The sequence below is a fragment of the Rhinolophus sinicus genome, chromosome 15, assembly GCF_057876585.1.
Source record: "Rhinolophus sinicus isolate RSI-liver-muscle chromosome 15, RSI-T2T, whole genome shotgun sequence".
Classification (NCBI taxonomy): Eukaryota; Metazoa; Chordata; class Mammalia; order Chiroptera; family Rhinolophidae; genus Rhinolophus; species Rhinolophus sinicus.
Window position 1 is genome coordinate 77,839,643 of NC_142515.1, and position 27,762 is coordinate 77,867,404.

The 27,762-nt window shown below is 54.4% G+C and overlaps 4 protein-coding genes across 10 annotated transcripts; 1 reads left to right on the plus strand and 3 right to left on the minus strand.

Annotated features, from left to right (window-relative positions):
- Positions 1-1,330: 1,330 nt before the first annotated feature.
- Positions 1,331-13,025, plus strand: FCER2 (Fc epsilon receptor II). 5 transcript variants are annotated; one of them, XM_074337741.2, is made up of 12 exons: positions 1,331-1,481; positions 3,483-3,586; positions 5,312-5,376; positions 6,405-6,524; positions 6,818-6,871; positions 7,502-7,564; positions 7,770-7,832; positions 7,926-7,988; positions 8,078-8,167; positions 9,730-10,202; positions 10,335-10,441; positions 10,797-13,025. In XM_074337741.2, exons 3-12 carry the CDS (start codon positions 5,355-5,357, stop codon positions 10,942-10,944), a joined length of 1,203 nt encoding a protein of 400 aa, XP_074193842.1. In that variant the 5' UTR covers positions 1,331-1,481; positions 3,483-3,586; positions 5,312-5,354; the 3' UTR covers positions 10,945-13,025. The 5 variants fall into 5 exon arrangements, with proteins under 5 accessions (XP_074193842.1, XP_019613137.1, XP_074193843.1 ...); XM_019757578.3 differs by having other exon boundaries at positions 1,332-1,481; positions 5,256-5,376; XM_074337742.2 differs by having other exon boundaries at positions 1,336-1,481; positions 5,256-5,376; positions 10,051-10,202.
- Positions 13,026-14,972: 1,947 nt separating this feature from the next.
- TRAPPC5 (trafficking protein particle complex subunit 5) lies at positions 14,973-17,190 on the minus strand. Of its 2 annotated transcripts, none has more exons than XM_019757606.3 (2): positions 17,072-17,190; positions 14,973-15,586 (listed from the first exon to the last, which is right to left on the minus strand). In XM_019757606.3, the coding sequence occupies exon 2, from the start codon at positions 15,572-15,574 to the stop codon at positions 15,008-15,010; it is 567 nt and encodes a 188-aa protein (XP_019613165.1). In that variant the 5' UTR covers positions 15,575-15,586; positions 17,072-17,190; the 3' UTR covers positions 14,973-15,007. The 2 variants fall into 2 exon arrangements, with proteins under 2 accessions (XP_019613165.1, XP_019613164.1); XM_019757605.3 differs by having other exon boundaries at positions 14,973-15,589; positions 17,072-17,179.
- Positions 17,191-17,632: 442 nt separating this feature from the next.
- MCEMP1 (mast cell expressed membrane protein 1) lies at positions 17,633-21,186 on the minus strand. Of its 2 annotated transcripts, none has more exons than XM_074337743.2 (8): positions 21,121-21,186; positions 20,340-20,503; positions 19,918-20,007; positions 19,230-19,358; positions 19,000-19,050; positions 18,763-18,909; positions 18,433-18,498; positions 17,633-18,331 (listed from the first exon to the last, which is right to left on the minus strand). In XM_074337743.2, the coding sequence occupies exons 2-8, from the start codon at positions 20,461-20,463 to the stop codon at positions 18,309-18,311; spliced, it is 630 nt and encodes a 209-aa protein (XP_074193844.1). In that variant the 5' UTR covers positions 20,464-20,503; positions 21,121-21,186; the 3' UTR covers positions 17,633-18,308. The 2 variants fall into 2 exon arrangements, with proteins under 2 accessions (XP_074193844.1, XP_019613166.1); XM_019757607.3 differs by lacking the exon at positions 21,121-21,186 and adding an exon at positions 20,930-21,082.
- A 4,221-nt stretch (positions 21,187-25,407) lies between these two features.
- Positions 25,408-27,034, minus strand: RETN (resistin). Its single transcript, XM_019757608.3, has 4 exons — positions 26,865-27,034; positions 26,552-26,678; positions 25,954-26,031; positions 25,408-25,630 (listed from the first exon to the last, which is right to left on the minus strand). The coding sequence occupies exons 2-4, from the start codon at positions 26,667-26,669 to the stop codon at positions 25,494-25,496; spliced, it is 333 nt and encodes a 110-aa protein (XP_019613167.1). The 5' UTR covers positions 26,670-26,678; positions 26,865-27,034; the 3' UTR covers positions 25,408-25,493.
- Between the last annotated feature and the right edge of the window lie 728 nt (positions 27,035-27,762).

Here is a 27,762-nt window from a genome sequence, read left to right on the forward strand (position 1 = left end):
GCAGAAAAGCCACTGTCCCCTCTCCAGGACCTGGCATCTCTGGGAGAGGATGGTGTGGATTTCCCCTGGCTGGGATAGGGCGGGGCACTGGCTCATGAGTTCAAGGTCGCAAAACCCAGGGGAGGACCTGTGGCGGCTGGGACATTGAGAAAGAAAATCCAGCTGCAGCTTCTGCTTCTCCCAGAGTGGCCTGCTCAGAGATCTCCAGGTTTCTCAATCCTCCAGTCTAAACGAGCTCTTCCCCAAGGTACCCCCAACCCTGCTTTCCACCACCTAAAATTATCCTGTGGATTTATAGATTTTAACCTTTGTTCTTATGCTACAACATGGATAAACCCTGAAGACATGGTGCTCTCAGGAGGACTAATACTGTGTGATTCCCCTTATACGAGGTCCCCAGAGGAGTCAGATTCATAGAGACAGGAAATAGATGGTGGTGCCAGGGGCGGGGGGGGGGGGGGAGTGAGTGTTTAATGGGGAACAGAGTGTTAGTTTGGGAAGGTGAAGAAGTTCTGAAGATGGGTGGTGGGATAGTTACACAACAGTGTGTATGTATTTAATGCCACTGAGCTGTACACTTAAAAATGATTAAAATGATAAATTTCATGTTGTGTATATTTTACTACAATTAAAAACAAAACTCTTTGTTTTCCTCCTTCATGAGAGCTGGGACTTTACCTTGTTCCCAGGTGCTGGCACACAGTAGGTGCTCAATGAATGCTTGTTGAATGAATGGAAGAAGAAAGAGATCTGTCAACAGCAGATGGAAAGGTAGATGGAGACAGAAAGAAACAATGAAAGTGTGTTGAAGCCTGAAGCCAGCATCTCCTTGTCAATAAATCGTGCTTTGAAGCAGTGGTTCTCAAAGGGGGGTGATTCTGCTCCTCCCAGGGGGACATTAGGCAACGTCTGGAGGCATTTGTGGTTGTCAGGACTACTGTGTTTCCCCGAAAATAAGACCTAACCAGAAAATAAGCCCTGGCATGATTTTTCAGGATGATGTCCCCTGAAAATAAGCCCTAATGCGTCTTTTGGAGCAAAAATTAATATAAGACCCGGTCTTATTTTCGGGGAAGCACAGTAGATGCAAGGGAGGGGGGAGGTGCCACTGGCAGCAGTGAGTAGAGGCCAGGGATGCTGCTAAACATCCTGCACTGGACGGCCCCCAAAGCCAGGAATCATCCAGCCCCAATGTCAACAGTGTCAAGAACAAGAAACCCAGGTTTTAGAGACACCTCCTCCTGGAGGCCCTCCTGGATTTGACACACCTACTGCCTCACACACCCCGTTTCCTTCTCCCCCTGGCAACACCAGAAGAGATTAAACAGATGGGATGATCCCGGCGGCTGGCGCTGAGCCAGGAGGCAAGGTTCCTTCACGTTTGCGGTTGGCGCCGGGCCCTGTCCCAGGTGCTGACGTTCTGCATTTAGTGCTGTGGATGTGGCTCCACTCCGCACAGGGCGCCGGAGATCCAAGCATCGGTGAGTTGGAGTCGCGTAGAATCGGGTTGGGGTGGAGCTGAGGCTGGGGTTATATCCCGTCTGGGGACCGTGAATGGTCGTTGCGGGACCCCTGACTCGGTCTTATTGAGTGGAATCCAGAACTGGTGTGGAGCGCGGTGCAACCCCAGGCTCAACGATCCCAAACCTGAAAGAAGAACCGACAGTCTCAGATCGCGGCCCACATCCGCACGGTTTCCTGTTTTTCCCCTAAAGTGAATGAGACGTGGGTTGATACCGCAGAGGGGAAGAGGGAGGGGGCGATCGCGTGACAGGGTCCCCAGCTGAGATTTCACTCCCGAAGCATCCTCTTGTTTAAACTGAATGTTGGCAGGGACCCAGCACGGACCCAGCCGTAGAGCCTGGAAGGACACCGTACTCAGTGTGGCTTGGTGCTAGGGCACGAGAACATCTGGGAAACCAAAATCCACTCCGGACCCTGTCCTGTGTCCTCACTGAGGCCCGACAGGGCTTGTTTCCAACTTTCTCCCTCCCCCTCCTTCCTGTGTCCTCCTCATCGCCCTGCTGTCCACACAGCCGCTCGGCTGAGACCCCCGTCATTTTTCACAGCATCTTGCGAGTGCCCACCCCCACATCTCACCCGTTACCAAGGCCCATCTCTTTTCAAGCCGACATACTTCCCTCCATCCCCATAGCCGCTGCTCCAGGCTACCTCCTCTGGCCCGTGCACCAGGTGACAGTCGTCCCCCCACCCCACCCCAGTGTCTCCATCCCAGCCAAGCCCTCCAAAAGCATCCCTCCCAAGGTCCCTCCTCCTGCCTGGCTCCCCATGACAGCTCCGTGGGTCCCCCAGGCCTCCTACTGTCCTGTGTCCACCCAGCAGCCCCAGTGACCCCTCTGATGCCCACCTGAGAACTCTGTCTCCTACTTGAAATGGTCATCCTCTGTCACATGGCAAACCATGCAATGGGTTCAAGCCCCCACAATTAGCCCAGATCAAGGTCGAGAGGAACATTTGGAGGGCCCAGAATGAGCAGCCCCAGGCCACTATACTCATTCATTCAGTAGACATATAGAGAGGGCTGTGCGTCCCCATGCTGGGGACACAGTGCGACAAACAAGGCAGCACCATCCATCCCTGCTGTCCTGGATTGCACGGCCCAGGGGACATTCCAGTCAGGCCCCTTCCCATCTGGTGGAGGGCCCGACTCAGTCCTGGTTGGGAGGTGGGACCCAGGGGCACAGGTGGGCATCTTCTAGCATGAGAGACAGGGTGTCAAGCCTGGGGTGAGGAGGCAGCCCATCCAAGAGTGGGGGATTTGGCATTGGATATTCCCCAGTCAAGAGTGGGGATAGGGTTCAAGATTGGGGGACATGGTATAGGCATGAAGAGCAAGGTAGGCAAAGTGCCAAGGAGCCTCAGTAAATACAAGGCCAGGTTGCACGATGGTTAGGGCTGCAGACTTGGGATCCATGCTGCCTGGGTTCAAATCCTTTCTCTGCCACTTGAAAGCTGTGTGACCTAGGGCAAGTTACTTAACCTCTCTGTGCTTAACATCCTTCATCCATAAGGCAGCATAGATAACAAAAGCATCTACCTTATAGGGTGATTGTGAATATTAAATGTGTTACTGCATCTAAGACACTAAGAACTGTGCCTAACATGTGTTGCTACCAAATTAAACTGTACAACAAAATTGCCAATATCTGACCACAATCTTATCATATGTCATGTATCTTTCTTTTTCTTCCCTCCTTCCCTCTTGCTCTCTCTCTCTCTCCTTTCTGCCCAGTCACTTTGGTCCAAATCCTGATTCTACCACTTACCTCCATCAGCACTTTGGGAACGTGGGCTCGTGTCTCTGAACCTCAGTTTGCTCACCTGAGACATAGAGATAATAATAGTACGGACTTTACCGGGTTGTGGTCACAGAGGAGGCCATGTGTGTAACGTGGTTATCTGGGTGGTGAGCCCATAAATAGGTCTGTGAAAATAGATGCTGGGGGTGGGTCTGCTTTCAGAAGAAAGTGTGCCTCCAAGTTCAACTTCTCACCACTGCTTGCGGCCTCTGCGGCCTCTCCAATCGGCCCCAACGGACCAGGACAGCGACACTCACAAAACTCATGTGAGTATGAGTGTGTGATGTGTGTGAGTGTGCAACTCATGTGTGATGTGTGTGATTGCCTCTGAATGTGTCTGTGGGTGCACATATGTGACTGTGTGTGTGTGTGTGTGTGTGTGTGTGTGTGTGTGCGCGTGCGCATGTCGTGGCTGGTGGTCGGAAATGGACATTGGTTTCCTGGAAGAAATGAGCTCTGCACTGAGTCTCGAAGAATGACCAGGAGGTGGTCTGCGTGTGAGGAGGGTAGTGGGCAGTGGGTGATCGGTGTCATGGACAGAATCTCCAGGTGTGTAGGGACCTGGTTGGGCAAAGTGAAAGCCAGCCTATTGGCATGACTGAGCAGAAAAGGTGAATTTCGTGAGTGCACTGGGGAGCTGATGGTAGAGGGCCCTGAGGAGCCACGGAAGGTCATAGGCAGAGGCAGGAACTCTCATGTTAGATACATGGCCTGGCTTCTGGACCCTGCTGCCCTGGCACTTACCAGCAGCCCACGCCAAGAGGTCATGTCCCCAGGTAGTTGATCAAACAAGCTCCAGGTCTTGGGTTTGAGTCCCACTCCCACCACTGGGATGTGGGCAAATTACTTACCCTCTCAGTACCTCCATTCACCCAGCACCCCACCAGTAGATTTACTGAGTACCTATTGTGTGCCAGCCCCTCACACACCCCACCCTACTTCATCCAGTGGAGTCAGCGCTGTCGCTCACCCCCAGTTTACAGATGAGCAAACTGAGTTGCTCATCCAGAGAGAAGCCAGGACTCAGCCCCCGGTCTGGCTGGCTTGGGCTCAGGCATGTCCAGCCGCAGGATGGTGACACCTCTGGCCTCCTCCAGGATGGCCAAAAACCCGGTCTGAGCTGCCAGTAATCAGAACCTGGCTGCCCCATATCTCCATTTCCCCAAGGCTCAGAGATGGGAAGCCACTTGTCCAAAGTCACATAGCAAGAGGGACAGCCAGTGACCCCCAGGCTTGTTTGACCCAAAGCCCATGATCTTCAGCATGTAATAGGTGTTTTAAAGTCAAGCAGCTTTAAAGATATCTTGAGCAGGTTGGCAGAGGAGGAAGCTGAGGCCTGGTGACAGAGTTTCTGCATTTCCCAGCAGGACCTGGCACACAGTAGATGCCTGATAAATGCTTAGTATCTGAGGACTCACTGTGTGCAGCCCTGTGCCAAAAGACTCGCGTACATTATTATCTCATTTGAACCTACCACTGCCTCCTGAGCTGGGCACTATCATAGCCCGCATTTTACTGAGGGAAAAACTGAGACAGAAAGGTTGAGTCCTGGGCTGAGCTTGCACAGCCTGCAAGAATAACAAGACTGGAGGACAGTTTGGGGGTTTACTATGTGCCGGGCCTTATACAAAGCACATAGAGTCAACCACGACCCTACAGTGTTGATATTATTACTATCATAATTTTATAGATGAGGAAATTGGTTTCAACGCTCAGCCACTTGCCAAGATCACATGGGTGCACATTTATTGAGCACCTGCTGTGTCCTCACATGTGATGGGCTTTGGGGCACCCACCTCTGATCTCAGGCCTGTGGCCCTCCACACCAGCTGCGTCTCCCAGTTAACTGCAACACAAAACCAGCCACTGAGCTTCTCAAGCCCAGGATGCTTTCCTGTGGTAACTAGAGTCTGATATAACCCTAACCCTCATTAGAACCCAGATCCCAGCTGGAGCTGTGACTGTGTTTGTCAAGTGGACTGCCTTGACAGGTGGTGAGCACCCCACCACTGGGAGGATACAAGCAGGACTGCCATGGAGGAAAATTCATACTCAGGTGAGAGGTATCTCTGGAGCTGACACTGGCGAAAGGAATAATTCTGACCTCCTACCTTCCACCCAGGAGAGGAGAGGGGCTCCTTCCCTCTCTGGGACAAAAAGTGAATTTCTAGGGAAGACCCACCAGGGAGGCGGGTAAATCTCAAGTGGCCTTCATGGCACAGAGTCAGGCAAAAAGGGAAGCCGAGGCACCTCCCTTCTCTGACTCAACACCTTCCCAGCAATAACCACCAAAAAACCCAGTTCCAGCTGGGGCACTAGGAGCCCAATAGAGCGGGAGACCAGTGGGACAGGGACTGAGAACTCAGCATCATGGATCCTCACAGCCAGGATGAGGGCAGGGGGCCTGGGCCTGCGGTGGAGCATCAAGGTAGAGTTTTGGGGGGCCCAGGAGCTGGGGTGAGACCTGGGGGTCTGCCATCTGGGAAAATGGCTAGGGAACAGCTCAGATATGGGGGAAGAACTGAGACCCTGTATCCTGTGTTTAGGGAAGGGGCGCAGGGTGGGAGACAAACATCAGGGTGAGGGCTGGGGTAGGAGGGGAAGGAGGACCCCGCCTTCTGGAGGTGAGGCTGGGGACCCAGTATTATTGTGGGGGAGATAGCTGAACTTATAAAAAGCAGAAGGGGCACAGGTGACAGCTGGGCGGGGATCAGCCGTCTTTGGAGGGGTCTCAGCTCCTGGCCCAGGGCATGTATCTCTGGGCAGAGTCAGGCTTGCTGATGGCTGGAGTGTGGGCAGGAGCAGTAGAAAGTGGGCTGGATGGGCAGAGGGACAGACTCAGAGATGCACAGATGCAAGATGGACATACAAAGGTCAGGGGCCTGATGGACATGAAAGATAGCATGAGGGGGAGGTGTAGAGAGGAGGCTGGGGGTCCACTGAGACCTTCTGCTTCAGTGTGTTTTGGACAGGTTCTCAGGACTTTGGGGCTTTGGTCAATGGGGAGATGGGCAGAGCTGGAGTCCAGCCTCATCCTGCACCCTTCATTGCTCCGCCCATTCTTCCCTTTGTCCCTCCCCGCAGAGGTTTTGAAGTTTCACCGAAGACATGGGCAGTGCTGCAGGCGGGGGACGCAGATTGCCCTGTTGGGGCTGGTGTTCACTGCACTGTGGGCCGGGCTGCTGACCCTGCTTCTCCTGTGGCGTGAGGACACCCCTGGCCCCACATGGCCCCCTCCCAGACACCCACTCCCAGATCCTGGGGAGCCCAACACATCCCTGGGAGCCCAATTCCCACACGTGTCTCCAACCCCTTTTCGGGTCAATTTCCTCCACTCTCAAGAGCCCCCTCCCCTCGCTCCTGCTCAGCACCCATGGCTCCCGCCCTTCGGGCACCTCCCACATGATATACCCAAGGCCTCCATCCCCAGCTGGCCGGTGGGGTGTGGGTGGATGAAAAACCCTTTGTCTTCCCTCCGCTTCTCTTCTCCTGCCCAGACTGGGACACTGAACGGAATCTGAAACAGCTGAAAGAGACCGCTGCCTGGAACAGTACGGAGGGGCCAGGGTGGGAGAAGGGGGTTAGGACACCAGACAATTGTCCTGCTTCTGTCACTCACCACTGTGGGACGTGGGAGGAGGACTGGGCTTCACTGTTTCCCCAGGAACTGAGAGTCACCCTGTGTTCCCCCCTCCCTGGGTGGGGGAAAACCCCGCAACTCTTGGAGGGGGTGCCCTGAGAAGTTCCTGATAGAAGGGTGCCTGACCTCTCCGTGCCTCAGCTTAGTCACCTGTAAAACGGGTATCATTTCAGTGCTATGAGGTGGAAACAAGCTAAGACTTGGGAAGCACTTAGAAAACATCAGGGGGTGGCCGGTTAGCTCAGTTGGTTGGAGCGTGATGTCAATACCACCAGGGTTGCCAGTTCGATCCCCACATGGGCCACTAAAAAAAACCATCTGGCCTCCAGTAAGATTTTAATAAATGTCCACTGCTTTTATATTTATTTCTGGGTGGGGGAAGAGAACACAAATTCATTCTATTAAAAACAAAAAGCTGCGATCATTGTGACTGTGTGGGGGGAGGGGGTCCTGCACTTGGGGTCGGGGGGAGGGGAGGGGGATTCAAGGACCTGCCTGCTGGCTCCTGAGGCCATGTCTTCCCTTCCCCCACCCACCCCAGTCTCTCAGGTTTCCAAGGACTTTGAAAGACACACAGGTGACCAGATGGCCCAGAAATCCCAGGGTGAGTGTCCTCAGCCCGGGGTCTAGGGGAAGGAGAGGAGGGAACTTGAGTGAACATGGGTATACAGTGCTCCGGACTACCAGTGAATTGCAAAATGAGCAGGTGGCCCTAAAGCCCCAGGCTAAGGGGTCCAGGGTGCCAGTGGGAGGAGTGGGGTTGGCCTCGAGGGGCTTGCTTACCGCTGAGCCTCCTCCCCTGCAACCAGCTGCCCAGATGATGCAGAACATGGAGAAAATCCGAGCAGAACAGAAGAGAATGAAAACTCAGGGTGAGAGATCAGGGTGGAGGGCGGGGTCCCAGAACCATGGGGACCGCAAGGCCCGCAGGTGTCACCTCTGACACCTGTCCTGCACCCCATCAGAGTCTGAGCTCTCCCAGAACCTGGATGGACTTCTTGAGGACCTGAGCAACCTCAAGTCCCAGGGTGAGGCTTGGGAGGGGTCAGAGGTGCGGAGGGACCGGGAGGGGCCCCCAAGCTTGTCTGTGACCACTGCCCCCATCCAACCACCCAAGGCTTGAACGAGCGACACACAGCCTTGAATTCACTGGAAAGACTCCAGGAGGAGGTGGCGAAGCTGTGGATAGAACTTCGAGTGTCCAACGGTGAGTGTGTGTGTCTGTGCCTATGTGTGTGACAACACAGGTGTGTGGTGGCATGTGTTTGAATGCGTGGGAGACAGGTGTGTGTGACAATGTGGACAGATGTGTGTGTCTGTGTGTGGCAGGGCCAATGGGAAACACACAAGAGAGCCCTTTCTCAGTTCAGCTGCTCCCTCCACCAACCTGGGTGGGGGTCCCACACGTTTTTCCTCCAGGCAAAAGCTGTCCTTGTTTAGCATCACTGGGTCCTCTTTACTGATCTGTCCTCTGCCCATCATGGCTCAGCAATGGGTCATCAGTAGGATGCCCTCAGCCACAGCCCTCCCGGAAGGTTGTCTGACCCAGCCAGAGAGCTGTAGGGTCACCTCTGAAGAGATGGGGACAAGAGGCATTGTGGCATCTTCCCCGGGGGTGGCAGGGGTGGACGCAGTGCTGGCAGTTACAAGGTTCATGCGGGTGGCCCCAGCAGGCTGCAGACGGAGCAGAGGTTCAATCACTGTGCCTTTAACCTGAAGTCCCACTCTACCCCACCGCCTGCCCTTGATTTTTTGTGTGCCCCAGCTGGGTGAGAGGAGGAAGGATTTGTGCATGGTGTGAGGGAGTGCTGTCCCTTGAGGTGTGGCGAGGGGATTCCAGCAAAAGACCCCGTGTGCTCCCCTGGGGAGGCTGAGAGGATGGATCTGGACCACACTGACTCTGATGGATCACTAGCCCAGGGCCGTCTCTCAATGACTCTGACACAGCCACGACTCCTTCCCCAAAGTTTTCTTGAAAGGAGACGTTCTCTTCCTGTTTTAGTGCAGCACCCCCAGAGGCCTGCACGCTAGTTAGCATTTCATCACAGAGAAGCACACCGAGCTGTGTCCCTCCCAGGGCTTTGCAAACGTCTGTGGACCACAGGTCCCTAGAACAATTCCACCAAAGCTGTGGAGCTGTCCCTGCCCGTCACTCTAAGGTCTATTTTAAATCACAAGTGAGTGTACCCAGTAGCAGTGGGTTCAACCTCCCACCTGGGAATGCTGGTGGCAGCAACAGTGCCTGAGAGTTTTCTTGGGTTGTAAGCAAGGGGAGAGAGAGACCAAGGTGGCCCCAAGTCAAGGCCATGGGGACCCAGCCCTCTAGTCCCGTTCCCCACTCCCACAGGTTCTCCTGACCAATGAGAAGAAAATCAATTCATACCCCAGAAAGTGGCCAAGAGTGCCAGTTTTGGGGGTGCCAGCAATGATGGTGGCCAGGGCTGTTATTGGAGCAGTTGGTGGGGATAGTAAAGTAATGCTGGCGACCCTGGTGCTGGCATTGCCATCAGCATTGGTGATTAGGACATGGCCGGTGCGGTGTTGGTGAAGGTGATGTCAGTCAGGGTGTGGGCGGTGGAGAGATGTTGCTGGCACGTGGGTGACAATGCCACGGGGATGATATTGATGAGAAAGGGGTCGCTGGCAGCGGGCGTGGTAACGGTGGTGGAGGTGCTCCTGTGGTGGGCTGGGCTGGCATGTCAGCATCCGAGCTCCAGGGACTAGAGCTGCCTGCCAGACTGTTAGGCGCTGAGGTGGGTCTGCTTTCAGCCCGGACCCCAAGAGTGACTCCAGGAGAGACGCTGCCACCCACTCTGCCCATTGTACCCATGGTGCCTGCCACAGCGCCCACCCCAGCACCCACCATAGTGCCCACCACAGCGCCCACCATGGTGCACACCACAGCGCCCACCCCAGCACCAGCCACAGCACCCACCATGGTGCCCACCACAGCGCCTACCCTAGATCCAGCCACAGCGCCCACCATGGTGCCCACCACAGCGCCCACTCCAGCTCCAGCCACAGCACCCACCATGGTGCCCACCACAACGCCCACCACAGCTGCCCCCTTGAGCCTCTCCTCCACCCCAGGCTCCATGTGTAACACGTGCCCTGAGGAGTGGGTCAATTTCCAACGGAAGTGCTACTACTTCGGTGAGGGCGCCAAGAAGTGGATCCAGGCCAGGTTGGCCTGCAGCAAACTCCAAGGGCGGCTGGTCAGCATCCACAGCCAGGAGGAGCAGGTGGGCTTGGGCTCTCCAGAGGGTGCGGCCAGCATGGTGGTCGGGGGAGGGGGGAGCCCCACCCCAACCTCTTGGATGGCGGGCGGACCCAAGCACATCTCCCCAGCCCTCCAGCCCTGTCCTGCTCCCCAGGACTTCCTGGCCAAGTACATCAACAGAAGGGGATCCTGGATTGGCCTTCGGGACCTGAACATAGAGGGGGAGTTTGTCTGGATGGACCAGAACCCCCTGGACTATAGGTGAGAAGAGAGGATGTAAAGGAGATGGCCCCAGGCCCAGGCTTGGAGAGGGCACCTCTCTGTGATGAGAGGAGAGGGCATTTGGGGGCACATACCCCAGGCCCAGACTTGGGGAAGCGTCTCCATTGCAATGGCGGGAGATGATCAGGGTGTTTTGTTCTGTTTTGTTTTTCTGACCACAGCGCTAGGTTTTGTTAGGGATGTCACTAAGGTTGACTCTCTAGAGCTGCACAGACGTGTGGTGGAGACCCAGGAATGGGGTTGGGAGGGCTGGCTCAGCGGGGTGTGCCTAGGCTGAAAGCAGTGGGGCCCCTTCCCCCTGCTCCATCCTCTGACCCCAAGACTTCTGCTCCAGCAACTGGCGGCCGGGGGAACCCAGCAACGGGGGTGACACAGGCCTGGGAGAGGACTGTGTGATGATGCTGGGCTCCGGGCAGTGGAATGACGCCTTCTGCAGCAACCCGCTGGACGGCTGGGTGTGTGACCGCCTGGCCACGTGCTGACTGTCGCCCACCACCTCGGTTCCTCAGACGTGGACCCAGACGGCCCCCTGCCCGCCCACGGAGCACCCCTCTTTGTCATTCCGTTGCCTCCAATATGGAAACAGCCAGGCCCCAAGTGGGACCCTGAGGACCCCAACCAAAGTCTGGGTGCCTCTTTTGTGTCTGAAGGGACCCAGTGACATTTTCTCCTGCCCAAATGCAGGCAGCTGACCCATCCCTAGCTTCTGCCAATACCCCAGAAGGCCTGTCCCTTGCCCCTTAGCCCAACGGGCTATCGCCACCCCTCTGCCTTCTAGTGCTGAGTTCCCACCTCCAGAAGCCCTGGCTGCCAGCCAGAATGCTGGAAGGGCCCTCCCTGCTGGAAGGCCCCGCCCTGCTGCAGAGCTCGGCAGCCCTGCTTTCCCTGTATGCTTCCTCCATCACCTCCACCTTACCATCTGCTAGAGTCAGAAGTGGACTCCCCGTCCTTCCCAAACGCAGCCCATGTCTTGGCACCACTGGACAGACCCCCGGCTCAGGCAGCCAGGCCCCCCTGCCCCACCTGTATCAGGAACATGGAGAATGACAGCCCCTCACATGCACCCTCTGCAGAGGCCCCTTTGACTCTGGTTTCTAGGTGTGGATGGTGGGAACTGGGAGTTCCAGAGCCTGGTGCCTGAGCCCACCTCTGAATAACGGGAACAACTGAAATGACATTTGTACCCCCTTACTTCATTAACAGAAGCATTTACTAGGCAGAGTTGCAGATGAAGACTCTGGGGTCCAATGGAGCAGAGAACAGCCCTAGAGCCCCAGAATATTGCAGGGCAAAGCCGTGGACCGCCCTGAACCTAGTTCCCCAACCCAGGCTGCCGGGAATGCACCCAGTACACAGAAGGCGCTTAGCAAGTGCTAGCCAGCTGCAGAGACAGATGGGCAAGTGGTCTCAGCCTCACTCCCACTCAGGGTCTGTGTGGCCGAGGTGGCACCAGCCCTGGGCTTGTCCAGGATCAGCCCTGCACCTGAGGCAGAAGGGAGGCAGGCCAGGATCTCAGGAAACCCCACACTCATTAAACTCATCTGCCTACCCCACCCCCAATTCCTGGTCTGGAGAAGAGCCAGACGTGATCACGTGATTCTCAAGCCCACTGAAAGAGGAGGAAGAATCATGGGCAGATTCCCACAGTGGACCACCTGGGATCCTGGGAATTAAGGGCCAGGCCAAGGGCCAGCCACCACCCTGGGGGACTGGGGAGGGCGCTGTAGTAGCACCTGGGAGTCCTAGGGCTCAGGATGAGGCTGGGACAGAGCTGGGCATTCAGAGTGAATCGTGGGTGAAATCCCAAATCACCTGTTGTCTCTACCCACTGCCCACCCCCAGATTTGTCTCCCCCAGACTCGTCCTTAGAACTCTGAGCCACTCTACTTGCTTACCTGAGCTCTCCACGTGGAGAATGGGGAACTCAGCTCCACTCTACTAGTCCCTCAGGCCAATACTGGGGTCACCCTAGCCACCTCTTTCCCTCACCACCCCCTCCAAACTCCTAAGGAAAGCCATGGGCTCTGCCATCAAGCCATATTCAGAATCCACCCACTTCTCAATGCCTTGGTGGAGCCCACATCCTCGCTCACCTGAACTGGTGTGGTCTCACTTTTTACTGTCCCAAACCTTCCAGAGTTTCCCTCCAGCTCAGAAAAAAAGCTGAAGTCCTACAGGGTCCTTTGCCATGGCAGAACCCTTCCCACGCACCTCACCTCCCCAGCTTTCTCTCTCCTCCCACCAGCCCAGCCTCCTCACTGCTCCTGAAGCACTTAGGCTCACTCTGCTTCAGGGCATTTGCACATGCTGCCTCCCCTGCTCACTCCTCAGCAGGGTCTATGCTGAGCACTCTCTCCCTCCCATTTAAATTGACACCCCAACTTTTTTTACCCCACTGTACTTTTTCACCATGGCACTCCAACAAAATGTGGAATTTACTGATGTTTGTTGCCCATCTCAGGTTAAGAGTGCGAGCTCCAGGGCAGGTCTATTTGTTTTGTTCTCAGCTGTGTTCCCAGCGCCTGGCACATAGTGGGCCCTCAATAAATATTTGTCAAATGCATGACCATGGGCAAATGACCTCTTCTCTTGAAACTGCTTTGTGGCCTGGAAATGAGGGGATGCTGCCTTCCAGTCACCAAGGGCTGGTGCTGGGATCCTCCTCACTCTACTTCACACCCACTTGTCTGGGGGCTTTTGTGGAGACCTTACTTGCAGCCCAAAGCATCCTAACTCGAAGCTGCTGTGGTGGGAACCACCTGTTCCTTCTCCTCGTCCTCCTCTGCCCCAAATGGGTGCTCAGCCCCACAATCCTATGGCTTGTTCCAAACCTGCTTCCTTCTCTACAGATCCCTCCTCTTCAGCAGGAGACACACACCCTGGGCCCCCCCTTTCAGTTCACAAGCTCTCCTGCATCTTCTCCCCTCCCTTTCTCTCTGGCATCCTTCACTGCTGGACCTCTGGACGGAGCTGGCTGTGCCATCCTTGCCTCCTGCGTCTCTCTCCTACAATCTGGTTCCCAACCCCCCAGCAGGGCCCAGAAGCCACTCCCACTAGGGTCCCTGAGAACCTCAGACTGCTAAACCCAAATATGACCCCTGCAATTCCCTCCAAAATCTGGCTCCCCGCCACGTCCTCTGGCTGTCCTTCTTCTGGGCCGGTGGCTTCCATCTCTGTACTGACCCCCAACCTCTCCTGGACTCCAGACCCCAAATCCCTGTTGGCCTCCTACACACTGCCACTCAGCCCATATTCGGGCTGCCACCCTAACCACCCCGTTTCCCAGCTCCCTTGGGCCACCTCCCCTCCCCCAGCCAATAGCTATTTCCCGACCATCCCTGTGCTACACAGGCTGGGCGGAGTAGTTTTATTTATCCCGTTGCCACTTACTGCCTTCTTAATAACGTGCTGAAGCCCGCTGAGCTCATCGCCTTTTGCTGGGATGACTGAAACTGCCCCTGACCAAGCCTGGTGCCCTGGGTCTCCGCCTTGCACATGAGGCTAGAAAGAGCATTCTAAATAGCATATTGAAAAGTGCACCCACCCCTTAAACTCTCCATAAGCTGCGATGGGGACTCAGCCGAAAGTACCCGAGGTTCCCTTTCAAAACACACTTGTCCAGGTCCTGCGGAGGTAAGGGAACAGGGAAAATTTACACAAGCTTCGGAAGGATTTACCTTGGGGAAGAGGAGTGATCAGGGCCTTGGGGGTGGTGGGCAAAAGGGGTGCCTGAGATGTAACATGTTTTAAACAAGGGATGTGTGTTCGTGTGTCAATCATGTATGCAGAAATTAACTTCAAACTATTTTAAGCGTCCAGATTATTCTGAAGGGAGCCCACCCACTTCCCCTTGAGGACCAGGTGTCTGAGGCCATAGTTCTCAAAGGGTAGGCCTGGTGGTTCCTGGGAACTTGTTAGAAATGCAAATCTTCTGGCCCACCCACATCTGCAGCATCTGAAACTTGGGAGGGGAGGGTGGTAGTGCCCAGCCACCCAAGTTTTAATATTCTGTGCCCCAGGGCACTGCTTTTCAAACTACGGTGCACAGGAATCCCTTGGGGGGCCTGGGGTGGGCCTGAGGGTCTGCATTTCTGACAAGCTCCCCTGAGATGTGACACTGGGGGTTCCTGGACCACACTTTGAGTAGAGCAGGAGTCAGCCTGTTTTCTAGGCACAGAGCCACACCTAATCGTTGACCTACTGCTGGGCACAAACTATTCACTGTCTACTCCTTTACAGAAAGGGTGCCAGCCCCTGGTCTAAAAGAGTCTCTCTTAGCCTAATCCCTCAACCCAACCCCATTTCCAGCCACCCATCGCCGGTGTTAGGGGCAAGAAGAACCCTGGGGCCCCCCAGCCCACACTGTCCCTGACCTCCCCCAACCCTATCTGAACGCCCAAGCTGGGTCTGACCTGGCCCTTCCCACCTCCCCACAATATTATAAACATGCCTGGGTCAAGGTGTTGAGTGGATCCCTCAGGCCCCCACACAAGACACAAGACACATGTGAGAAGGGGGTTTTCTCATCCTTTATCTCCGGTGGGGTCAACGGCCCTCTAGTGCCCGGTCTCGAGCGATGACAGCCTCCTCGAACTTGATCATGAGCGTGGTGCCCTTGTGCCAATGTGCTGTGACCTTGGCGGGGAAGCCGCTGTGTGTGAGCACCGCCTCCACGATGCCCGCCGTGAAGCTGGCACAATTGAGAGTGCTGTTTTCTTTGGGCACCGAGATGTAGGTGTTGATGAGCGGTTCCCGCTCGATGATGTAGAAGGTTCGCGCATCATCGTTGGCCTGCTCCAGCTTGTCGGCCTCCTTGCCAAAGAGTGCCTTCCACACAGCACCCTTTACGAAGAGCAGGGCACCCAGCACCTTGGTCTCACGCCGGGCACCTTTTTCGCGAGCCACCAGCGCATCCAGAACACGAGCACCCACCTGGCGGCCCAGTGCTGCCAGGCGTGCTTGCAGCTCCGCCACAGAGAAGACGCGGCTCTGGCAGTGCTGCACCAGTTCCGAGAAGAGCAGCGCGAAGGCACTCAGGCTCACCTCCGTGCGCGGCCGCGCCAGCGCGCGTTCCAGCAGTGCCGACTTCCCTCGCGTGAAGCGCGCCTCCATGCCGCTGCTGCCCTGCTGGGAGACCAGGCATCGCCGGTGTTAGGGGCAAGAAGAACCCTGGGGCCCCCCAGCCCACCCCCATGTGCTCCATCGCTGACTTCCCACGTGGGAAGAGATGAATGGAAGGAAAGGGGGCATTCACCTGTGCGTAAATCTCGCCTCCATTACGCCTAGCCAGCAAAGGATAAATGGGGGAAGGGGTGGGCTTATACCCTCAATCAGAAGTGAGTTTAGGGGGGAAAGGTGTGAGGAGAGCCAGGAAGATCACAAGGGAGCGCTGGAAACCACCCTCACCCTCGAGTTCCAGATGATTCCACCTGCGTGAGAAATACCTTTGTACCCCCTCCGTCTCCTGTGGCCACAACTAGAAAACTAGTGCGGGGGGCAGAGGGCGTCAGACCTAGGGCTGGTCGGGGAAAAGGATGGGGTACAATGAGCGCACACTGGCAACTGTCTCTCCCCTCGAGTGCGCTACAGCACTGACTTCCTGCGGGTAAAGCAAACTTCCCTGCCTCTCCCCGTCTCTCCCCTGCAGAGACGTGGAAGGTGGAAGCAGGGGTTATATCGAGAACCACCGGCCAAGATTAGAGGCTTGAACAGACGAGATACAAGAGGCAAGCCAGGAGGGGACGCTGGGAATCCTTCCAACGCCGCGCCTTCGGGTTTGGGACATGGATGGGCCTGCATTTGTAAGAAAGACTGGGAGGGCAGAGAAGGCGTTGGGAGCCCGCCACCCCGGTGCTCTCCACAAAGGTAGCTGGACTATATGGAGGGGGCACACAGTCAGACCCCGGGCTTAGGGGAGTCACGAGGGGACGCTGTGATCTTTCATCCGGAGCTAGAAGCCACAGCTGTCCGTGGAGACCGGGAAGGGGGGCTGTTGGAGAAAACCCTGAGGCGTTGCTGAGACCTCCACAGTGTGGCTCTGCGGTGGGGATGGCAGCGGACTGGGGGATCCCAAGGGCGCTGAGACACCCTACTTTCCCCATCCACCCTCACCCACTCAGGTGTGAAGCCGCCGTCCAGGGTGAGCTCGGGAGGGAGAGCTGAGAACCCCGCTCCCACCAGGCAGGGACGGAGCCAGAGGCCAGAAGGGTCTACGGATGCTGAGACGCCCCCCAAGAGGTCTGCGTGGAGGATGGGAAGACCAGCGGGTTCCCAGGGGCTCCAGGACGCCCTCGCCCCGGTGCACAGCCGCCTACATAGGTAGGGCCCAGCGCGCGAGACGGGAAAAGGAGTGTTGAGACCCCCTCCACCGGGCTGCGATGAGGACCAGTGAGCTGAACCGCGGAAAGGCCGGGGCCATTAGACCCCCTGCCCCGGCGCGGAGCGGACAGAGCAGCCCACCCTCCTGGCGGTCCCCCTGGGAAGGCCGGAGCGGGCGGTCCGGGGATCGCGGACGCCGAGACCCTGGCCCAGGACCTACAGGCCCATGGGGAGGGGTCGGAGCCTACAGGAGCCAGCGCGGGCAGGGGCGCGGGCGGCTGGGGGTCTCACCAGGAACTGCAGTCGTCGGCTCGGCCGAGCTGCTTTACGACGCCGTAAAAAGGCCTTGTGTGCGCAGGCGCCGCGGCGGACAGGCGTGTGGGCGGGGCGCGCGCTGTGGTTCTCGAAAACGGCCGCCTGGGGTCGCACGTGTCTGTGCGGCCCGACACATGGGTGCGGTCACTCTCCCAGGGACCTTGCTGGCCTCGGTTGGCCCACATTCACGGGGACAGTAGCATGAATGGTCACATGCTCAGGGGCACATGTTTGACGATGGGCACACCTCTCTGTCTTAGGGCCACATATGTACATGTGTACATCTCAGGACACAAACCCTCATGGGCACACATTCAGGGACACGGACTCAGTTACTCTCTAGGTACACATTCGTGGACACACAGGGACCCACTCGAGACAGCGTTCTCACACACTCTCGTGCCCCCAGCGTTCCTGGCATAATGTCCTCCTGTTCACTCTGGTTTTTCCCATTCCCCAAGTGCAAACAGTTGCAGACCTTCGCCCACCAGGCCCCAAAGACCCCAAGTCACCCCAGTAACAGATCTGAAAGCCACATTGTTTTCCCTTGGCCTTTATTTCCATGAATCACAAAATGTGACTGCAGAAACAGACACACAGTGTACATGCTCTGAACACCCTGGGTGACATAATCAGTCACGTTCACATTGACACACACCTGTTCACCTGGGCACAGGGAGTGCCAGGGCACACACAGCAACACCACAGTTACAGTGATACATTCCCATGGTGTGCTGCACACACACTTCCACCATGACACATTTGTACACACAACATACTGCAGGATACTCATGCTTGTTTACACTCACAGTGAAACATGCATGGGCAACACATGTCAATAACACCTACACTCACGGTGACACGCTGTCACATGCATGACACAACATGCCACGACATGCACATGTCACATAGACAGTGACACAGGCGTGCACATCACACCCTCTGTGACTCCCACATTCAACATTCACCCAATATACCTTCCTGTGAGACACACTGAAATACCCACCCTCCATGAAATGCTTACCGCCCCCCCCACACACACACATGCACACACACACCTCCACAAAACTCATTCACCCTGACACATGATTTTCTATATGTGCGGATGATGGACAGGTTCAGACCAGGCTGGGGCCCCCATGTTCCATCTTCACTGGGAGGTACCAGCCCGTCAAGGTACCAAGCTTCAGCCAGGGCTTCCATGTCTTCTTGTTTATTCAAGTGAGGGCTGGGCCTCTGGAGGGGTGGAGATGTGAGGTCAGGTAGATCATCCCCCAACCCTTGAGAGAGAAGCTAGGGCCAAATCCAGGGTTCCACCTCCCCAGGCCCCAACTTACTTTCAGTTTGTATAGTCTGCAGCTTCTCAGAGATTTTATCTAGTTTAGTCTTGATATTGCCTATGTCTAGGGGTAGGGAGAGACAAGAGGAAGATGGGGTGGAGCCCCAGACAAGGCCTCCACTTTTATTGGAAGTTTCCTTGCCTGATCCCCAGGCTGGCAGAGCCTGTGCACTTGGGGTTTCCAGCAGCATTTAAATACCCCCAAGTGACTTGAAGGTGACATCCATCACCCCTGCAAACCCTGCGCTCTGGGAAGGCAAGACCTCTGCTGTCCCCTCCCCCTATTCCCCAGCACCACAATTTGCCCAGTGAAGGTCCACAGGGGCACCTGTTGGCAACGTCTCCAGTTTCTTGTTACAGGTCTGGACGTTGCTCATGACTGTGGCAATGAGCTTTTGGGTATCAGTGATTCTCTGCTTGACTTTGCTCCAGCCCAGCGTCTGCTCTTCCTGGCACTCTTGCACCGACTTGGAGACTGAGGGAATGGAGCAGGGATGTTTGTGTCACCACTGCTCTCCCTACCCGCACCCCAACCCTTCGGGCCTCCCCCAGGTCCTGCCCTCACCATTCTTGAGATCACTTTGCAATTTCAGCAGCTCCTGGGACATATTGGAACCTGTTCAGTATGGGGAAGGCACAGGAAAACCCTTCAAGCACCCCAGTTCTGCAGGCCTGGGAGCAGGGGTGGAGGAAAGGAGAGGAACTGGGAGAAAGGGGAATGATGGGAACTCTAGGCCTCCCAGCTCCTTAGGACCCCTCCGCCCCGCCACCAAACCCAAAAAACAGTCCACTCACCCTTCACCAGGATCCAGACCAACAGGATGATGCACAACAGGACAAGGAGAATGTACAGGCACGTGATGGCTCTGTGCAACCAGCTGGGGGCCTGGGCAGAGTCCGAGAACGGCCTGGACCGGGCTGGGACTGGGGCAGAGGCAGGGCAGGTGACCTACAAGTGCTCAACACCACCACTCAGACCTTTAGTACTGACGAATACTATCAATAGCTCTGTCACCTACGCCCACTCTTCCCAATACCATCAGCAGCTGTGACCATCGACAACACTGACACTAACATGCACCCTGACCTGCATTCCCAGTATTTGTCCCTAACACTGTCACCATTGTCCCCCACTCACCATCTTCACCAACAGTCACCAATGTCACTAGCTGTCACCAGCAGCCACCAAAATCAATACCCATTGTTACCAGCATTGTTCCCATCAATCACCCTCATCAGTTCTAAAGTGATTCCTTCCCAATCCACTCCATTGTCACCTACTCACCATCACCATCATCCAAATCTTCACCAACACTTCCACCTGCACAATCCCCACCACCTACAAAGCTACCCCCACCACTGTCACACACAAGCCTTGATGCCACCACACCCCACACCAGTGACCCTGACTTTCACATGCTTCTGCTGTTCCTGCAATCCCCTCCCATGGATGTGGGATGTGGGCTGGTGGGTGGCTGCTCACCCTGTTTCTTGGGTGATGAATGACTGCCCTTTGGCTGGTCCCGGTTTCTGAAGGTCAGTGTGATATTCTCATAGGCAGGGTCATCTACACCTGTGGGTGAGTCAGTGGGCAGCATTTGGAAACCTGCGTGGAGCTCCGGGGTGGGGGTGAGGGTGAGGTTGGGAGAAGGGCTCAGAAATCTTGGTTCACTGAACCACTGAACACATTTCTGGGGATAAAAGATAAGGAGTAGGGACCTAAGATCTGCTTCTTGGTTAAGAAAAGAGAGCTGTGTGAGTGTGTGTGTGATACACACACACACACACACACACACACAAATTTTGGGGAGGGGAAGGAGCCCTCTGGCCCCCACTCTCAGCCCCTTACCTCTCCCATCCCACCCTCTCCCTCTTGACCTCTTCCCCCATCCCCAGGTACCTAACCTTTTTTATTGTCTGGGATCCCCTTTTGCTTGTCTTTGAAGGCGGCTGCCTGCATCCTGGCCTCCTGGTTCATGTAGATTTCCTCAGCCTCCATGGTCCCCAGTGTGCCAATGTATTCACGCATATCCCCACCCACCGGAAGGTATCTCAGCAGATGAGGAAGTCTCCGGGTTGGGGTGGGGGGAGGATAGAGAGGTCAGTCTCCTCTTTTCAGGGATCCAGGACCCTCCACCCTGGGGCATCCTCACCCACTCAGATCAAGAGAGATTTACTAACAATGGTCACCCCAATAAACTTCAATTTAAAAAAGTGCAACAATTAAAAAAGAGAGAGAGGATTTAGGAGACCAGAGGTCTCAGGGAGGACCAAGAAGAGAAAACCATAGACCCAGAGACATAACACAATGGTCAGGAACTTGTGATAGCTAACTAACACTTGAGTCAGGAAGTGTTAGCTAACCTTACGATCATCATTTTGCAATCTAGAAATGTATCAAATCAACCTGTTGTACATCTGAAATTTATACAATGTAATGTGTCAGTTATATTCAATAAAAATAAATATAAAACGTTAAATGGTCGGGAACTTACAGAAAGCTGTGTGTGCGTCTACCTGGGTGAACCTCATCGTCCTGTTCTCTCTCTCTCTCTCTCTCTCTCTCTCTCTCTCTCTCTCTCTCTCTCTCTCTCTCTCTCTCAAGAGAGAAGCCGTGGGCCCTCAGAGTTCCCCTCTTAGGATAGGGATAGTCAGCCTTAGAGGCAGGATTCCTGGGTTCCCACACCTTCTCTCCTCTTGCTCCAATCCCACCCGAAGAAATTCTGCATCTTCAAGGCCTCGTGGAAGAAAGGAACGGATATGAGGCAACAGTGCTAACCACGGAAACTCCACACACATATCTGGGACTGAGGCCAGACCTACGCCTTCACCTTCCTGTGATCGACTTTCCCCTCAATCTGGAGACTTCAGATGGAGCAACACCCACTCTCATCCACACATCTGCTCACCTACCCAGACCCAGACCCACATACACACTCCCAAATACCCTCAGTCATACATGTGCTCATGTATACACACCACACACCCATTTACATGTTTCCACATGTGCTTACCCAGAGAAACATACACGTTTATGCATTCACCCTCCTACACTCTGTCTAGGTATCTTAAAGCTCTCTTTGTGTTTATCTGACCTTGAAAACGGGGGATAAAAATGAGACAATGTGTATCGGGAATTTTCTCTGTAAGTCTAGAGTAATGCCTTCCAAGAGAAATATAATATGAACCACATGTTTAAAATCTTTTGGCAGCCACATTAAAAGACTAAATTAATTTTAATGTTTGACATAATATACCCAAAATATTATCACTTCAGCATGTAGATAATATTTTTAAATTATCAATGTATTTTACTTTTGGGGGGTACTAAGTCTTCAAAATCACATATGTGTTTACACTTGAGGTGCATTTCAATTCGGAAGGGCTACATTTCGAGTGCTCAGTCGCTGCCGTATGGGACAATACTGGTCTAGAGTGTTATTATATAATAGTTTTCTCCCTTTGGAAAAAATAAGTAAAAGACTTTTTGACAATGTGCAAGAAGTGTTATGTTCTAGGTTTAAAATATATGATTAAATTCAAGATAGCTTTGGAATGGTCCCCCAAGATCTGGCGAGAAGAACGTTCTCTTTCCTAAACCATTGCCAACCTTGTCTGCTCCAGGAAGATCAACCTAACAGTGATTAGGTGCCAGCTCCTCCCTCTGATGATAGAAAGCAGTCAGCCATTGAGTAATTCAACCCCCTTCTGATGTAACAGCCACAGAGATGGGCCAATGGGGAGCTGGCTTTGCTCTGATGGACAGGTTCTGGGGGTGGGACCACAGGCTTGCACCTTTCCCTGGCTCAGGTGGGGCTAAGACTGGCTTCAGCCCTCTGGACCTTGAGAAAAAGGCAGCAGTGACATTTTGTCGCAAGCACCTGGAAGGGCAGTCGCCACATTTCAGTCCCGTCTTGAAAGTCTAGGGGACATTAACCCCTCAGCGGGGCCTTACTTCCCTGCGTGGTACTCGTGACGCGAGTGGGGAACAAAGTCCTGACACACAGGTTCAGGTAGAGTGAGTAACACAGCTTTATTTGGGAGCTAATGTCCCTCCAGAGGCCAATGCTCTGGTAAGTACAGAAGGTTATACAGAATAGAATAGAATTTAATAACGAACCAAGTCCCAGAGTCACATGAGGTGGAAGAAGGTTCCCGGTCCCGGAGAGGCTAGTGGGCCCATGACAGGTCTGAGGAAGCCGGTCTTGCAAGGAAGAACTTCGGAGAGTTCCGGTATCACTGCTTGCACCTGGCAGAGGACTCTGTCAGATCATCGCCCAGACAAACGTCCCGGAGGATCGTTCCAGAGTGTCTCGCTCAGAGCCTCGCAGAGGGACTTAGCCTGAGCGACCAGCCAGACCACTCATGGCATTGCTCTCGAGCTCTACTTTTATCCTCCTTTCCCTGGACTTGTTTGCTTCTTAGGTGACAACCGGAAGTTGTTTTGGTGAATGTGTTTATCATTCAATTTTGTTATGCTCAGTTTCACACAAAAACGTGTTTTTCACTTCACTCATATCAGTCTCACACATGTGTGGCCATATTCCTAGCTTGCATCCCTACTAGTAAACAACTTGTTTTGCAAACCTCAATCCAACATATACAATACATTTTATATGCTTTACACACACACACTTGGAGACCCACAAGCAACCATGTCACAGTGACCTGAGAGGGCTCAACAGGGTTGCCTGACCAGCCCCTTTCATGCGGGTAACAGTCTCTATTTTCTTTTAAGAAAGAAAATGTGTCCTAATCAGGGATTGGCTTAAGGTGAGCACATGATCCAAGCCTAGCCAATCAGAGTCTAAGATTTGGCACAGGGCTGGGCAAATGAACTAGACTCAACCAGTGAGACTCAGGCCCAGGACTTTTGTGGGTTAATTAAGAAAAATTAATTTTTTCCCCTCCACTGGGGCTGTCACACTGGAAAAATGTAACCCTAAAGCTGTGACAGGGGAGAACCTACTTGAGAGAGTGAAACCAGCACTGAGGAAAGCAGACCCTAGAGTCAAGTCCTAAAGATATCATTTGAGACCCTGGGTTTAGCTTCCTGAATCTGTTGTTCTAATCTTGGCCTCTTAGTTACGTAATCCAGAAACTTCCTTTTACTTTTGCTCAAACTAGCTTGAGGTGGGGTCTGTGGCACTTGAAGAATCTTGGCTGCCACAGGTGGCTGGGTAGTTGGTGAATGAAGAAATAGAGGCTCAAGAAGGGGGGCTTGCCTGTCCAAGGTCACATGGGCAGTACGATGTGATCTCCAATTCTGGGAACGGAGGCTAACTGCTGGAATTGAGGGTTCTTTGAGAAGAACTCTTTGATAACTGTGCTGGACTTGAGAAGACCCTTCTTGGGGTCCAGTTACAGGGGCACAATTGGGTGGGACTTGGAGACAAAGGCATACACCTCAGGGTCTTGGGACAAGGGAGTACTCCCCCTACCCCAAATCAGTGAGGGAGAGGGACAGGCAAGGCACTAAATTCACGTTCTCAGGTCCTGGACACACTTTTGAGTCAGTGGTCTCACTCCAACCCCATGGCCAAAGTGGGGTGAGGAGGGAGGACCCCTGGATTGGAGGGGAATCCCTGGATTGCAGTCTGGGTGGGTTCCTCAGGCACCAGGAGTGTTTATGATCTCACTCATGGCCCCCAGGATCAGACAGGGGGCTGTGCCATCATAGTGGGTGGGTAGCAGTGGAAGGAGAGTCCAAGACATCCTGAAAAGCAGGAACCCACCCTAACACCCATTCTCCAGACCCTGGAGCTTGCTGCTGGAAACTGTGACTTTTGAATCTGGGGTCCCTTTCAAGACTGGGCACCAAGGGTTCTGAGGTCTGCATTTCTCAGGGGCTGGATTTAAAGACACCCCCCCAGGTGAAGATTCCCAGGAAACTGGACCCTAATTACCTGGATTTGTGCCCCCAGGGATGCTGGAATTTTCCTCTTAAGGAATTAAGTCCAGACTGAAACCAGTGTTATCCAGGCTGACGTGGGGACTTGATGCTGGAAGCATGAGTCTGTCCAGGGTATATACATGTATACGAGTATGTGTCTCTATATCCTCATCCTGTCGGCATGTCTGTGTATTTCAGGGGTGCCTCCGGTGTCCATGTGTGTCTGTGAGTATAGAGTCTTCTGCGTGACAGTGGTAACTGGGTTGTGTTCTATGTGTGCAAATGGCCACATGTAACTCTGTGTATGTAGTGTGTGTACACCTGGGTGGTGTACCTGCATGTGTATGTGGCTGCTTATTCTACAGACATTTCCTGAGCACCTACTATGTGCCATGATCTCCTTTAAACACCAGAGATACACCAAAGAGGAAACAAGTTCCCTGCCCTGTGTCTTCATATTCAAGTGTTCATAACGGTGTGCGTATGTGCCCCCGTGGACTGCAGGTTGTAACTATTCGAAACTGTACCTGCACGTGTGAAAACTTGAACCTGTGGTGCTTTTCCTCTGGTAGAAGTGCTCAGCAGGCCCAGGTGAAGACTTTTCTGTCCACAAGCCAGGCTTTGCCTGAGCCTTGGGGTTCCTTGATGGGGTGGGGAGTGACTAAAGGAGCTCAGGGCTCTGGGCTGAGAGATGATTGAGGGATCCACCCTGATCCTGGGGCTGCTGCGGCCCTGGAGTGTATGTGGGGTGGGGGCAGGGATCCCGGTCTCATCCAGACCCAGACCCTGGATGAAGCCTGATTGTGGGGGCTGGGGGAGAATGACCAAGCAACTTCCTGGAAGGCCGTCAAGGTGACCCCAAAGATAACACTCACTTCCACTCCTGAAGGAGGCGATGAACCCATTCTCAGAGGTAGAGGTGGGGGCCAACATGGGAGGAGGAGGGAATGGGGCAGAAGAAAGACACAGTCGCCCCCTCCCCATCCCTGCCTCCCTCTAGCGTCTACACGCCCCACTCTTTTCAGAGACGCCCCACTCTTTTCAGAGACGCAGGATCAGTTCCCCACACAAAAGATCCTCTTCAGCATTTTCTCAGGGTTTATTTCCAGCCCCGTTCCTCAGACACCTGGCCACGCCCCCCGGGCTCACGCCACGCTCAAGCGACCTCAGGCGGCGGCCTGCAGACGACAGCAGCGAGCTCCCGTCCAGTCCATGCCCGCGCACTGGCAGTGGCAGGTGGTCTCGGCACGCACATCCCACGAGCCACAGGCGGAGCCACACGTGCAGCCGGTGACAGCGAAGCCTGTCAGCAACAGTGAAAAAAGCTTGGACCCCGAGCCCGAGGCTTGGTGGTGGAGGTCTAGGGAGCTGGAGGCTCCCAGACCAGGTAATGGCAGTCCTGTGCGTGGGTTGTGGGGAGGCTGGGGGCCTGGACACCAGTGTCCTAAGGAAATGGGGTCCCGCCCCTGGGACAGGAAGTATGCTGGGGTTGCAGACCAGTACCCTGGGGAAGTAGAGTCTGGGACTCCATGGTCCTAGAGAGAAGTAGAGGCTGAGCATGGGGAAGGGGTTTACACGGTACTGGGAACAGAACTGAGAACATGGACAACGGACTTCTGTACTCACCTGCGGGACAGGTGGCCAGGTCCCCCCTGGAGGTGACACTCCGGCAGGTCAGATCAATATTTCTTACTGCCTCAAAAACTGCAGGAGGGAGGAGGAGAGGGTCTGTGAAACCAAGCTGCCCAGGCCCTGGTGGCTTAGAAAGAGGCATAGGATCTAGAAAACTCCCCTGAGGAAGGCCCAGGTGGCCCAGGCCCTTGTGGAGAGCCCAGGTGATGGGGAACTCACCTGGAGCATGTCTTGAGGTGGGCGTTTTGGAGGAAGAAGGGATTGGAGCTTTGGTTAAAGGTGGAGCTGGATGGCGTTGGGATTGAGTTGGGTTTAGGGGTGAGGTTTGCTTAAGGTTGGGTTGGAACCTGAGGTTTGGTTGGGGTTGTGGTTGGGGTTGGGTTTGGGATTGAAGTTTGAACTTTAGGTTTAGTTGGGGTTAGGCTCAAGGTAGAGGTTTATCTGGGATTGGAAGTAGGGTTGGTTTGGGTTGGGTTAGGTTGGGGTTGAGCTTTGGTTCAGGTTGGGGTTGGGGCTGATTGACCTTTGCTCTAGGTCTGGAATCACAGGGGCCTCTGAGGCCCCTGGTAAGGTTGGATGTAAAAGTCCTTACTTAGGGAGCTGGTGACATCTTGGATCTTCTCATTGATGGCTTCGTCCACGGGACACAGAGACTTGCCATACACCAGCAGCCCCAGGAAGGGGAGGAAGAAAAGAGAGAGACCCTTCATCCTGCAGGGCTGGAAGAGGGAACCAAAAGACCAACAGCTGGGTCAGCTCCTGCCCATCCGGGGGAGGGTCCATGCCCACAGAGCATGTAGGATCCACAACCCTGGGTCCCTGTGGGGGATGGGGCCGGAGGCCCCGCTTTGCCCCCAGTTCCCGCACCAGGGCTCTGGGGGGAAGCAGGAGCAGCTGTGACTTACCGTTTAAGCAGACTCAGCAGGCCAAATCTTGGACTCGAATTCCATGCTGCTGCCACATCTCCCTCTTTAAGGCCTCTGGGTGTGGGGCTTCCTGTCTTGGTAATACCACCATTTGCCCCTGGCACTTCCTTCCCACATCCGGGGCCAAGAGGAAGCCTCTGGAGCAGGCTGCAGGGGCCCAAGGGTGGAAGCTTTGTCCCCCTTTTTGCCTAACCCTCCCCACATCCGGGGCTGGGACTGATCCAGAAGGTAGCGCCTGGGGGATGATTCCAGAAGCCGTATTACAAGAGACAGGTAGGGAAATGAGTTTGCATGAAGGGGTGGGGAAAGCAAACATGACCACAATAACATCCCTGTGTGAGAATTGCAGACCATGTTCAAATGCCTACCTACGATACAATGGATAAATAGAACCAGTTTATTTCCTCAGTGGAACAACCTACAAGGGCCTGTGGGCCAAATCCAGCCTGCTATCTATTTTTGTATGACCCATGAGCTAAGAACGGTTTTTACTTTTTTTTCCCCAATAGAAATTGATTTTTAAAGTTGTGTAGAAGACACATAACAAAATTTACCATTTTAACCATTTTCAAGTGTACAGCTCAGTGGCATTAAATACATATACACTGTTGTGTAACCATCCCCATCACCCATGTCCAGAACTTCCTCACCTTCCCAAACTGACACTCTGTCCCCATTAAACACTCACTCCTCCTCATCCCCACCCCAGCCCCTGGCACCACCATTTACTTGCTGTCTCTATGAATCTGACTCCTCTGGGGACCTCACATAAGAGGAATCACACAGTATTTGTCTTTCTGTGTCTGGCTTATTTCACTGAACATGATGTCCTCCAGGTTCATCCATGTTGTATAACATGTACCAGGACTTCATTTGT